The sequence below is a fragment of the Hypanus sabinus genome, chromosome 7 (genome assembly GCF_030144855.1).
Source record: "Hypanus sabinus isolate sHypSab1 chromosome 7, sHypSab1.hap1, whole genome shotgun sequence".
Classification (NCBI taxonomy): domain Eukaryota; kingdom Metazoa; phylum Chordata; class Chondrichthyes; order Myliobatiformes; family Dasyatidae; genus Hypanus; species Hypanus sabinus.
The window spans coordinates 19,238,594-19,253,315 of NC_082712.1; the positions used below are offsets into that span (position 1 = coordinate 19,238,594).

The window sequence follows — 14,722 nt, forward strand, 5'->3', positions numbered from 1 at the left end:
ATACAGGCCTTACTGTATCTCCCTGTTTGGTGTCTGAAGGGAACCATGGTAACAGCAGAGAGAGTTCAGAAGGTAAATTGCCTTGATGTATTTCACTGAGGGAATGCATTCATCGAGAGACTCTGGTGTCAGCAGGGCTTCCATGTTCATCATCACCTGTCATTTATCTCATTAAAGATACTGACCTCAGGCATCTGCTTGTGGTTATTAACGTAAAGGAAGCTAACAGCTACATCATTCCTTCAACTCGGAAATGGGTTGTAGCCCATTACCAGCAAGATGTTTGAGGGGATAAAGGTCATTGTGGCATTAATTGTGACTATAATTGTGGTTGATAAGAATCAGACAGATATGAGGTGCCGTTGGTTCATGACAAGAATCACATCAAAAACTTTCACAATACTAAAATGGACTCAATTGGGACATATTCCCCAAGAAAAAAGTTAAAGTCAAATTTATTGTCATATGCACAGGTACATTTTATGCAGGCACTTGCAGCAGCATCTCCAGCACATGGCATCATATAACATGATCATCCCTCAGAGGCTGGTGTGTAAACTGTCCTCTTTGGGGCTCAACACCCTTCTCCGTAACAGAATCTTGGACTTCTTAGCTGAATCGGTGCACGAGTACAGTTTGCGATCTAACAGTGATCATCTTAGTGGCTTTTCTTGTGATCGCAAGACCCTGTTGGATATTGTCCAATTCCCTGATTTATTGGCAGATGGCAAGGGAGCTGTGTGACCTCGGTCATAGCCAGGACTTGGCGTCAAGCTGCTGTATCGCCTATTTACAGCCATCCAGGAGAGAGGTGTCAGATTCAGGACACTCGACTGGCGGCAGTGTGGCGTGGCTGCCCCCTAGTGTTCTCTTGGCAGAAGACAGGCTGTATTGTGCTCGACTGCGGTCTGCTGCAACATTCATGGGCTCAGGGTCTTGGAATTTTTTTTTGTGTGACTGTATTTTATTAATAAGTGCCTTGTGTTCTGTGTGAATATGGGTGCTGTATTTTGCACCTTAGCCCTGGAGTAATGCTGTTTCGTTTGGCTGCATTCATGAGTATTCATATATAGTCGAATGACAACTTAACTTGAACTTGAATGACCCAGCCAGTTTGAGTTGCCAGCAACATCTCAAGCTCCATCATGCTGAGCATGGTGCCCCCAGGGCTGTGTGCTCAGCCCGTTGCTGTTCACACTGCTGGCTCGTGGCTGCACTGCCAGATTCAGCTCAAGTTGCATCATCAAGTTCACTAATGATACTGCAGTGCTTGGCCTCATCAGCAACACTGAAGAGTTGGCAGAGAGAGAGGAGGTAGAGATGCTTGCCAGGTGATGCAACAGCAACAACCTGAGTCTCAACATGGACAAGGCAAGAGAGGATTGTAGGCTTCAGGGAGATACAGGCTGCCCACTCTCCAGTGCACATCAATGGCTCTGCCATGGAGAGAGTGAAGTTGCTTGGTGTGCACGTAATGGATGACCTAACCTGGACCATGACTCTTCCTCACTAGTCAAGAAAACATGGAAGCAGCATTCACAAGAAAGACATACATTAAATAAACTATACACTGTTTTTACAACAAAAAAAACACAATTTAAACAAGGCAAACACGAGGTTAATTTTAGTGTAAAGTGATCAAAGTGATCACTAATCTCTAGGGATTAGGGTTGGCTCAAGAGCCGAATGATTGAGGGAAGTAGCTGTTCCTGAAATTGGTCACTCGAATTTTCAGGCTTCTCTGCTTCCTGCCCAATGATAGCTCTTCAACTGTCCTAAATATCTCAGGAAAAAAACTGTTAAAATGAAGTAGATTTTTAAATTATTGAAAATTTACAACATTCATCATAATAAATTTATTTGAAGACTTATGACTGGAATAAAACAGGCCAAAGTGCAGAAGAGATCCTGCAGACGCTAGAAATCTTGAGCAACGCACACATTACTTTTTCACTTCCATTTTTGCACTGTTTATTTAATTTAATTATTTAACATATACATATTTACTGTAATTCATGTTTTTTCTATTTTTATGTATTGCGTTGTACTACTGCCTCAAAGTCAACAAATTTCACAACGTATGCCGGTGATATTAAACCTGAACAAGGGAGACTGTGAGAAAACAAATGCTGAAAATCTGAAATAAAACAGAAGATACTGGAGATGCTCAGCAGATCAAGCAGCATACGTAGGGAGAGACAAATAGTTAATGTTTCAGGCTGGTGACTAGCTGACAGATGGAACAGTTTTGGCCTCTGAAGTGTGCTGGAGAAAGCTGTATTACTGACCTCTTTTCTTTCCTCTTCCTTCTGTAGGTTTGGATGTGCGGAGGACACATGTATGACGCGCCTTGCTCCCGAGTTGGTCACATCTACAGAAAGTACGTCCCATATAAGGTTCCCTCTGGCACCAGCTTAGCAAGGGTGAGTAACTCTGACATCGGAGCAGCAATTGGCTGGAGGAACTCAGCGAGCCAAGCAGCATTTGAGGGATGGAAAAGATTGTTGACGTTTCAGCTCAAGCAGGACACCAACACAGTGCTTTGAGCTGAGGCATTTCCTATTCTGTTCCTCCCACAGAGTCGCTGAGTTCCTCCAGCTGATTGTTTGTGAATTCAAATTCCAGCATCTGCAGTCGTTTGTGTCTCTCAAACTCAGACCCTGGTTCTCTTTTTCCTTTGGTTACTCTTCAGAGAAGAACGGTCTTGAATCAGAAGGTGAAATATAGAAAGAATGAGCTCAATTTTAATGCACCCTGGGCACACAACTTTAGATGTTTCAGCTCCCCCGAAGACACAAGGGTCTTTGGTCGTGACACCGACCCTCGAACTGTCCGTCTCCAGAGCCCTGAGATCTCAGGCTTCCGAATCCGAGCCGGACTCTTAGGCCGAGCCTTTGGCGTGCTGAACAATGGTCAGTTGTGAAACCCTGAGAGTGGGTCACATTCCCATAAAGAACTGTAATCAGCGCGTAACTCCATGTCAGTGTCTTCAAAAGAACCCTGAAAGGCAAAAATCAAGATATTAAAGATGGAAATATAGCTGTTTCCAAAGATGCAAGCCACGCAGTCATGGTTAGGCACCATTAGACCTCCTAAGCCAGGCATGGGCAAACTACGGCCTGGGGTCCATATGCGGCCCGTTAAGCTTTTTAATCCGGCCCGCAGAACTTGATGAAAATATATTAATAAACCTTGTTAACGTTTTTTCCCCACAATTCTGGCGTTTTCCCAATAGATGACACACTCTATATACATTGACCTTTGTTGAGGTGCAGCGTATTACTCCACATTTGCGCTTTACTCTTTGTTCGGCTCGACCTATTTGTGTGAATAGGCGTTCAGCGTCATGAACATCAACAAAGCCAGCCACAGATCCAAGTTAACTGACCAACACCTCAGATCCATCCTGAGAATCGCCACAACAAAACTAAATCCGGACTTTGATGCGCTGGCTAAAAAGGGAGACCAACAACACTGTTCCCACTGAAATTAAAAATAAGTTTCTTCGTTGTGTTATGTAAAAAATGCATTTGAAAATATTTTTTTCAATAAGCCTTACATGTTACATGTCATTTCTGTTAAGTGATGGACATGAGTAGTGCGCAGGTGCACGTACGTTCTCAAAATAAAAAATGCGCTCCAGATCAAATAACGCGCTCCGCATACTGGCGCGCTGTCACTGTTCTGTCTTTGTGCTGGTCGTTGTTGAGTTTTGGCACAGGGGACAATTGAATAAGAAGGAGCAGGACAAGTAGACCTGCATCTCCTACCGTTTTTGAAATAAAGACAGTCAGGAGGAGAGTGATGATGATAATATCTTGAAGGATAACAGAATTTTCAGTGCTTTAAAATAATAACTGTTACTATTAAAAAAAGCTGTATTTTATTCATTTAATTTTCAGTGTTTTAAAAGTCATTTCAATAAATAGCTAAATACCATGGGACTTCAAAGACAGATATTTTGTTGTAATGCATTTGTTCATTTTCAATTGAAATTAAAGCACATGTTTTCTACATATCCCATGATATTTTATTTTCTCTTATGAGGTGTATTACCAAAACACTCCATCCATCTGCTCCTGGTCCAGCCCCCCTGTCAAATTTTAGAACCCTTTGTGGCCCACAAGTCAAAAAGTTTGCCCACCCCTGTCCTAAGCTCCACCTTCTTCTGCTTGACTGGATAGATTAGGTTTTTTCCCTCTTAGAGTATTAGAAGGCAGAGGGATGACCTTACAGAGGTTTATAAAATCGTGAGGATTTTATTTGATTACCATTTGATTACCAGGCTGATCCTAGGTCTCATATGGAAAGGTTGAAATGCTTGGGTGTCGACTCATGCAAGTTTAGAGGAATGAGTGTTGACCGTATTGAAACATTTAAGATTCCTTGGTGGGCTGGCAATGTTGCTCTGTTTCCCTGCTGTATAACTCTATGTATAACTCTATAAATGGAGGAAAATTATTTCCTTTTGTAGAAGAATTTCAGACCAATGGATATAGATTAAAGGGATCACTATTTCTGGTGAGTTATGCAGGTGCACAGCAGCACAGTAACTGAAAATCTCCTGTACATATAGCCTTAGTTGCTACACAGCTGGTATTTTCTTTTATATAATGTTAATATAATTCTGAAATTATGCTGATATAATCTTAAAATCTCTGTTAATATAATTGTGAAATACTTCATAATTATGTGTTAATGAATATAATCCATAAATATTCTAAATAATAAACATACAACAACCTTTACTTTGAAACATTTTAGATCTTCACCATATTTACATTGTCAGTGTTTCAAGCTACCACACTGTTAGAAACCGTAATAATAAACACAAAATAGAAGTCAGTAGCTCATTGATAATAAACTATTAGCCCAATAAACATTGACACCATGTGATTCTACAAAACATAAAAGATTTTCTTCGGTGTAGTATATTTTGTCATGCCCTTCAATGAACGAATACTATCAAAAGGGTGTTTTCATTCTGTTTCCATTCTAAATATTCACAGTATGCAAATTATGAAAAAAACATTCGAAGTGCCAAGCAGTTTTCGGGCCACATAGTAATTTTCTGCTCAGAGAAATGATTGGTCCACACAGCTGTAAAAAAAAATTAGAGGTAATGTTGAAGGGGATGCTAGTTTAAGACTGAGATGAGGAAGAACTGTTTATCTTCAAAGTGTTGTGTCTTTTGAATTCTGAATAGTCTATAAACCAATGAAAATTGCCTCACTATTCCTCTTCTGCTCTATTTCTTTTTTTAACTGATAGTAATTTTTATTCTTTGCTCTGTATTGTTACTGTCAAACTACAAATTTCCTTACATGTGTTAATGATGATAGCACACCCAAAATGCTGGAGAAACTCAGCAGGTCCGGCAGCATCTATGGAGGGAAATGAGCAGTTGACATTACAGCCCAAGACACTTTCCAAGGTCCTGATGAAGTGACTCAATCCAACACGTTGACTGTTAATTTCCCACCATAGATACTGCCCGACCTGTTGAGTTTCTTCAGCATTTTGTGTGCATTGCTCAAGATCTCCAGCATCTGCTGAATATCCCTGGGTGTCAGTGATAACAAACCTGGTTCTGATTCTGAGTAGGATCACTTTCAGACACATGTCAGCTGATATGCATATTACATTCACTAGCTTGCTTGTAAACCCATGTTTATCCATGATGGGTGAGATTTCTTTCGACTGAGCCATCCCTGACACAAGATGCCTACTAATTCTCAATGCAGGTTCCTGTAACTGATGACAATTGCAAATAGGACTAGCTGAGGTAGACACTTGGTCAACATAGACAAGTTTGGCCAAAGGGCCTGTTTGCAGGCTGTAATACTCTAAGATTCTATGACTCTATAGAAATCAATTCACTTGTCTCTAAATTCGTGTAACCACTCCCTTCTTTCCTCCATCCTCTTTTATTTTATTTTCTCTATTCTGGAGGTCTTCCCTTGCCTTCTCTTCTCCTTCCCATTACCTCTTTCTGGTTCCCCACCTCCTTCCCTTTACTCCACTGTTCTCTCCTAAAATATTCCTTCTCCAACACCCTCCATCTTCCACTTACCATCTCCAGTCAATCCCTTCCCGTCCACCTTCCTCCTCACTTGGACTCACCTACCATCTGCCAGCTTGTACTCCTCCCCTCACCCCCACCTTCCAATTCTGGTTTCTGCCCCCTTTCCTTTTCCTCACTGGCAGACATTAGTCAGTTTGCGTTGGGGACAACGTCAGCCTCGGCACAGGTGCACCACAAGGCTGTGTGCTTTGCCCCCTACTCTACACTTGTGACTGTGAGTTAAGCACAGCTCTGATGCCAAATGTAAGTTTGCTGACACCACTGTTGTTTGCCATATCAAAAATCAGCATTTAGGAGGGAGACTGAATATCTGGCTGAGCGGACCACAACGACAACCTCCCAATCAATGTCAGAAAATTAACTGTAAGACAAGGAAGCCTAAGGTCTATGAGTTAGTTTTCATCAGCGGATCAGAGGTGGAGAGGGTCAGCAACTTTAGGTTGCTCAGGAGACCTGTCCTGGGCCCAGCATCTAAGTGTCATTACAAAGAAAATACAGTAGCGTCTCTACTTTCTTTGAAGTTTGCAGAGATTCAGCAGGTCATCAAAAACTTTGACAAACTTCTATAGATGCCTGATGGAGAGTATACTGACTGGCCTAGTATGGAAATAGCAATGCCTTTGAGTAGAAAAGCCTACAAAAAGTAGTGGATACAGTCCAGTTCATCCTGGATAAAGCCCTCCCTACCATTGAGCACATCTACAAGGAATAGGAAAGCAGCATCCACCATCAAGGATTCCCCAACATCCAGGCCATCACTATAATTTTATGTGTTGTACTGTACTGCTGCCGCAAAACAGAAGTCACGATATATGTGAGTGATGATAAACCTGATTCTGAGAGTGGGAAGGGGGCAGGGAGAGGGGAATCATGGTTGGGAAAAGGGGAAGGGAGAGGAGAGGGAGCAGGAAGCAACGGAGAGACATTCTGTAATGATCAATAAACCAATTGTTTAGAATCAAGTGACCTTGCCTGGTGCCTCAGGGCTGGGTGTGTCTGCACCCACACTACCCCCTGCCCCCACCCCAGGGAATCCTTCTTTTCCAGCTGTCCCGCACCCCTCCTGTGATACTCCACCATTGCCATTCCCAACACCCTTTGCTTCCGCTCTTAGAAACTCGATCTGCGCTCCACGTTGACAAATACAGCACTGTGCAAAAGTCTTTGGCACCCTAGCTGTATATATGTGCCTAGGACTTTTGCACAGTATTATACATTGAAGTATACAGTAACTGTGCCAAATCAAAGTGATGAGGATGTGCTGGCCTTGTTTCACTTTGCTGAATGCTTAGAGCAGTTTCTGGTTTTAATCTCAGAGGATATGTGTAATATGTCCACAATCTTCAATAATATGTTTTTATTGAAGTTGTGCTTTTTCTGCAAAAAAAAAACCCTCTCCCTTGCCCATAGGGTGTGCCCTAGGAGCTGACAAAATGTACCATCTTTTCTTAAGCAGTTTTGTCTCTGTGCAACTTTCCTTTGACCCCTAAGATGCAATTGAGTATAAACTGCAAGACATCAATTCAGCATTACCATTCACATCACTCAGCCCTGAAATGCTGCATTATATAGATGACATTTTTCATGTCCATAACATGAATGGTGTTCAATGAAGCTTGCCTGTACTAATTTTTTGGCACCTTCAATCCCTGTGCTCTGCCGAATATTCATCATGACATCAAGAATACAACTCGTGGCCTTTTCTTTACATGACAACTCTGATTTGCAATAGTTAGTGATGGAATCCACTGTCATAAAGTGATATCGTAAGTCCCTTAGCAGCATGGAGTTTGTTGATTAACAGTTACTTTTGAATTCAAAGGAGATAAGAGGATAGAAATTGAATTTCACCTTCATGTGGTGCACTACAAATGTCAACCTCATAGAACACATAACAGCACAGGTGCTGGAAATCCGAGTAGCACAAGTTTTTTACATCCCGCCGAGGGGTTTCGGCCCGAAACATCGACTGTACTTTTCTCCATAGGTGCTGCCTGGCCTGCAGAGTTCCTCCAACATTTTGTGTGTGTTGCTAGGGCACAGTATAAGCCTTCCAGCACACAGCGTTGTACTTACTATCCATTACGCCACTGGCCTTTCGGGCAGCAATGAAGGTCCTTCTTCTCTGTATAGAAGGATACTTCAATGTTGTTTCCACAACAATTTTAATCAGCCCTGAGCTGGATCCTAAAACCTGGAGGACTGGTGGATCACTCTTAGTCTGACCTCTACCCTATTTGGCATGGGTGACCCTGCCGAAAGCCAATGCACAAGGCCCTGACTCCAGCCAGCATAGCTCTCTGCGTCACTGAGGCAGGCAACCCTCCAAACCACAACAAGGTTATGGTCCTCTTGGAGACCACATTGTTGTACTGACCTTATAATTTACGCTAAGATCAATCTAACACTTCAGTACTTCAGCCCTCCATTTCTCTTTCATCCTGTCCCTATTTTGAGGCTGTGTCCTCTAGTTCTGGATACCCCCACTACAGGAGGCATGCTTTCCACATCCACCCTATCTAGTCCTTTCAACATTGAGTAGGTTTCAATGAGATACCCTGGCATTCTTCTAAATTCCAGTGAGTACAGGCCCAAAGATCCCAAATGTTCCTCATATGTTAACCCCTTCATTCCCAGAATCATCCACGTGAACCTCCATTGGACACTCTCCAATGACTACACGGCCTTTCTAAGATATGGAGCCCAAAACTGGTATCTCATTAGAGCAAGGGGTTTAGATGGGGTGAAGTTCGTTAGGTATATTCAGAAGGTTTACTGACGCAATAGGTAGATAAACCAACTAGAGGAGACATGTACTTGATCTGGTACTGGGAAATGAACCTGGTCAGTTGTCATATCTCTTGATGGAAGAGCATTTTGGAGGTAGTGATCATAATTCTATCTCCTTTACCATAGCACTGGAGAAGAATAGTAGCAGACAATTTAGGAAAACATTTAATTAGGGTCGGGGGAAAGATGATGCTATTAGGCAGGAACTCAGGAGCAGATGTTTTCAGGGAAATGCTCAGCAGAAATGTGGCAAATTTTCAGGAAACAATTGCATGGCATCCTGCGTGGGTATGTCCCATTGAGGCAGGGAAAGGATGGTAGGGTAAAAGAGCCATGGTGTACACAGGGTGTAGAAAATCTAGTTAAGAAGAACAGAAAAACTTACAAAAGGTTCAAGAAACTAAGTATTGATAGAGTTCTAGAAAATTACAAGGTTGCCATGAAGGAGCTTAGGAATGAAATTAGGAGAGCTGGAAGGGGCCAAGAAGGCCTTGGCGAGCAGGATTAAGGAAAACCCCAAGGCATTCTACAAGTATGTGAAGAGCAAGGGGATGAGCCGTTTGAGAATAGGACCAATCAGATGCAATTGTGGAAACGTGTGCATGGGGTCGGAGGAAGAAGCAGAGGTACTTAATGAACACTTTGCCTCAGCATTCACCAGGGTAAAGGATCTTGGCAATTGTGGGGATGACTTAAAGCAGACTGAAATGCTTGAGCATATAGACATTAAGAAAGAGGATGTGCTGGAGATTTTGAAAAGCATTAAGTTAGATCAGTTGCCGGGACCAGACAAGGAATACCTCAGGCTACTGCGGGAAACAAGGGAGGAGATTGCTGAGCCTCTGGTGATGATCTTTGCATCTTCAATAGTGACGGGAGAGGTTCTAGAGGACTGGATGGTTGCAAATGCCACTCTCTTGTTCAAGAAAGGGAGTAGAGATAACCCAAGAAATTATAGACCAGTGAGTCTTACTTCAGTGGTAGGCAAGTTGTTGGAGAAAATCCTGAGAAGCAGGATTTATGAGCTTTTGGAGAGGCATAATCTGATAATGGATAGTCAGCATGGCTTTGTCAAGGGCAGGTCGTACCTTACAAGCATGATTGAATTCTTTGAGGATGTAACAAAACACATTGATGAAGGTTGAGCAGTGGATGTAGTGTATATGGATTTCAGTAAGGCATTTGATCAGGTTCCCAATACGGGGCTCCTTCAGAAAGTAAGGAGGCATGGGATCCAAGGAGAATTGACTTGCCCATGGAAGGCAAAGGGTGGTTGTAGATGGTTCGTATTCTGCATGGAGATTGGTGACCAATGATGTTCCACGGGGATCTATCCTGCAATCCCTCCTCTTTATGATTTCTATAAATGACCTGGATGAAGGAGTAGAAGAATGGGTTAGTCAGTTTGCTGATGACACAAAAGTTTGGAGTGTTGTGGATAGTCTGGAGGGTTGACAGAGGTTACAGTGCTATATCGATAGGGTGCAGAACTGGGCTGAGAAGTGGCAGATGGAGTTCCGCCCAGATGAGTGTGAAGTGGATCATTTCGGTAGGTCAAATCTGAAGACAGAATATAGTATTAATGGTAAGACTCTTGGCAGTGTGGAGAATCAGAGTGATCTTGGGAACAATGTCCATAGGACAGTCAAAGCTGCTGAGCAGGTTGACAGTGTTCTTAAGAAGGTTTATGGTGTGTTGGCCTTCATCATCTGTGGGATTGAGTTCAAGAGCCGTGAGGTAATGTTACAGTTATGTGAGACCTTGGTCCGACCCCACTTGGAGTACTGTTTTCATTTCGGGTTACCTCACTACAGGAAGGATGGTGGATACTATAGAGAAGGTGCAGAGGAAATTTACAAGGATGTTGCCTGGATTGGAGAGCATGCCTTCTGAGAATAGGTTGAGTGAACTCGGCCTTTTCTCCTTAGAGTGACAGAGGATGAGAGGTGACCTGATAGAGGTGTATAAGATGATGAGAGGCATTGATTGTGTGGATAGTCAGAGGCTTTTTCCCAGGGCTGCAATGGTTAACACAAGGGGGCATAGTCTTAAGGTGTTTGGAAGTAGGCGCAGAGGGGACGTCAGGGGTAAGTTTTTCACACAGAGAGTGGTGGGTATGTGGAATGCACTGCCAACGATGGTGGTGAAGGCAGATACAGCAGGGTCTTTTAAGAGACTCTTAGGTAAGTACATGCAGCTTAGAAAAATAGAAAGGTATTTGATAGAGTAATACTAGAGTAATTTACACGGTCAGCACAAAATTGACAGCGGAAGGGTCTGTAGTGTACTGTAGATTTCTATGGTATAAAACTGATGACAATAGTCGGTGCAGCCTGACTAGTATCTTCTAAAGCCTCAGCAATATCTCCTTGCTTTTATATTCTGTTCCCCTTGAAATAAATGCCAACATTGCATTTGCCTTCGTTACCTCAGACTCAGCCTGTAAATTAACCTTCTGGGAGTCTTGCACGAGCCTCGGCACCTCTGGTGTTTGAACCTTCTCACCATTTGGATAATAGAACACATTATTGCTCCTTTTACCAAAATGCATTATTGTACATTTCCTAACATTGTATTCGATCTGCCATCTTTTTGCCCATTCTTCCAATTTGTCTAAATCCCGCTGCAATCGCATTGCTTCCTCAGCAGTATCTTCATATCATCTGCAAACTTTGCCACAAAGCCATCAGTTCCATTATCCAAATCACTGACAAGCATTGTAAAAAGTTGCGATCCCAGTACTGACCCCTGAGGAACACCACTATTGTTCAATCAGCCAATCAGACAATCATAAAAGGCCCCCTTTTATCCCACCCACTGCCTTCCGTCTGTCAGCCATTCCTCTACCCATGCCAGTATCTTTCCTGGAATGCCATAGGATTTTGTCTTGTTAAGCAGCCTTATGTGTGGCACCTCATCAAAGGGTGAACATTTGCAATCTTCCAGTCCTCTGGGACCATACCAGAATCAAGTGATTCTTGAAAGAACATGACTATTGCCTCCATTATCTCTTCAGCAACCTCTCTCAGGACTCTGGGATGCAGTCCTTCTGGCCCAGATGACTTATCCATCTTAAGACCTTTCAGATTGCCTAGAACTTTTTCCTTTGTAATAGCAATGGCACTCACTGCTGCTCCCTGACACTCACAAATCTCTGGCACACTGCTTGTGTCTTCCACAGTGAATACTGATGCAAAGTACTTATTACATTCTTCTGCTATTTCTTTGTGCCCCATTACTACCTCACCAGCATCATTTTCCAGTGGTCCAATATCAACTCTCACCTCTGTTTTACTTTTCCTATAACTGAAAAAAACTTTTGGTATCCTGCTTTATATTATTGGCTAGTCTGCCCTCATATTTCATCTTTTCCCCTTTTGTTGCCTTTTGTTGGATTTTAAAAGCTTCCAAATCATCCAACTTCCCACTCACTTTTGCTATCTTATATGCCCTTCCCTTGGCCTTTATGCAGTCCTTAACTTCCATTGTCAGCTAGATTGCCTACCCCTGCCATTTGAGAACAACTTCTTCTGTGGGACATATCTGTCCTGCGTCTTGTGAACTATTCCCAGAAACTTCAGCCACCTCTGCTCTGCCGTCATCCCCGCCAGTATCCTCCTCCAATCCACCTGGGCAAGTTCGCCTCTCATGCCTCTGTAATTCCCTTTATTCCATTGCAATACTGATACATGTGATTTATGCTTCTCCCTCTCAAATTGCAGCATGAATTCAATCATATTATGATCACAGCCTCCTAAAGGTTCCTTTACATTAGGCTCCCTAATAAGATCTGGATTTTTACACAATGTATAATCTAAGATAGCCTTTCCCTGAGTAGGCTCAAGCACAAACTGCTCTAAAAAGCCTTCCTGTGGGCAAACTCCCTCTCTTGTGATCTGACATGTACCTGATTTTCCCAATCTCCTTCCGTATTGAAGTTCCCCATTCCTGTTGTGTCATTACCCTTGTTACATGCTTTATCCAGCTCCCTCTGCAATCAAAGAGCACCTCGTCCTGTGGCAGAAGTGTCTGCCAAGGAGATGAGGGAAAACATTGGGTAGAGGAGGTACAATAGTCTCCATTGTGTAGGAAACAATCACATGACAGGTTCTAGCCCAAACAATCTGCATGCTGTAAACCCATGTCCTTCTGAGAGGGTCAGTGATCAAAGCTGGAATCAGTTTGACCAAAAGTGTTGAGAAATAGCTGGAAGAAGCTACCAGAGGGCGCAGTGGAGGGCACAGTTACAACATTAAAGCGATTTTGACAGGTACATGGAGAGAAAAGGTTTATAGGATATAGGATAAACATAAGGAAATGGGATTAGAACATATAGATCGCTTTGTCAGCTTTGGACAACTGGGCCAAAGGACCTGCTTCTGTGCTGTGTAACTCAATGGCTATAAGGCTGTGGAGAGTAAAGTGGGGACAATAAACTCATTCTCCATTGAAAACAGAGGATAGCAGATCAAAGTTCAAAATAAATTTATTATCAATGTACAGTATATGCCACCATATACCACTGCGATTCATTTTCTTGCAGGCATTCACAGTAGAACAAAGAAATACAATATAATCAGTGAAAAGCTACATACAAATGAAGACTGACAAATAGGCAAACTGCAAATGAATGTAAATAATACTGAGAACATGAGTTGTAAAGAGTCCTTGAATGTGAGTCCATAGGTCATAGAATTAGTTCCAAATTGTGGTGAATGAAGTGATTCAGGAGCCTGATGGTTGTAGAGTAATAATTGTTCCTGGACCTGGTGGTGTGAGTCCTAAAGGTTTTGTACCCCCTGCCCAGGGTCCTTAACAAGAAAAGCATGGCCTGAATGGTGAGGCTCTTTGGTCATGAATGCTGCTTGCTTGTGGCAGCACTCCATGTAAATGTACTCAGCTGTGGTAAGGGCTTTGATTGTGGTGGTCTGGGCTTGTCCACCACTTTCTGTAGTCTTTTCTGTTCCTGGGCATTGATGTTTCCATACCAGACCATGATGCAACCAGTTAAGATACTCTCCACTGTAGAAGTTTGCCAATGTTTTTGATGACATACCAAACCTACCCAAACCTCTAAGAAAGTAGAGGTAATGTTTATTTGCTGCTTCTATTCTGATGTCCCCTACATGTCATAGAGTCATGGATCACTACAGTACAGAAACAGACCCTTCAGCCCATCTAGTCCATGCTGATGTAATCTTCTGCTTAGTACCATCTACCTACATCCAGACCATATCCCTCCAAACCCATAAGACCATAAAACCCTAAGACCAAGGAGTAAAATTAGGCCATTTGGTGCATCAAGACTGCTTGCCATTCTATCATAGATGATTTAATATCCCTCTCAGCTCCATTCTCTTGCCTTCTCCCCACAACCTTTGATGTTCTGACTAATCAAGAACCTATCAGCCTCCTTAGGTGGTGGAGTGGAGATCCATCTTTACCACAGGAGGTGTAAAGGCTCTGTAAAGTAGCCTGCAGGTCAGTTCTGGTCAAGGTGCAGCACCTGCTTAGCCCCCAACCCCACCTCGATCAGAGTCACATGAAGCCATGGCAGCAGGTAGTGGTCGGTCGTATGAGTAATTAGTGCAAATCACAAGTCCTGGTTATGCGACTACTGACGCCAATCAGACAATCTCTGAAGAGCATTGATATTGGCTAGGGTCACCCATCTTGTAAAGACACTGCACAGAAGAAGGCAATGGCAAACCACTTCTATTGAAAAATTTGCCAAGGACAATCATGGCCATCATAAAACCATGTCTACCCGCAACATGCAATATGGCACATAACGAACAAATGATCAATCTCAGCTTTAAATATTCCCAATGAGCTGACCTCTACAGC

General features: G+C 42.8%; 1 protein-coding gene across 1 annotated transcript in view; it reads left to right on the forward strand.

Annotated features, from left to right (window-relative positions):
- galntl6 (polypeptide N-acetylgalactosaminyltransferase like 6) overlaps positions 1 to 14,722 on the forward strand; it is a 784,854-nt gene that overhangs the window by 663,084 nt on the left and 107,048 nt on the right. The window contains exon 8 of the mRNA XM_059974280.1: positions 2,316 to 2,423. Coding sequence (XP_059830263.1) covers positions 2,316 to 2,423 — 108 coding nt within the window. The remainder of the gene's footprint in view (positions 1 to 2,315; positions 2,424 to 14,722) is intronic.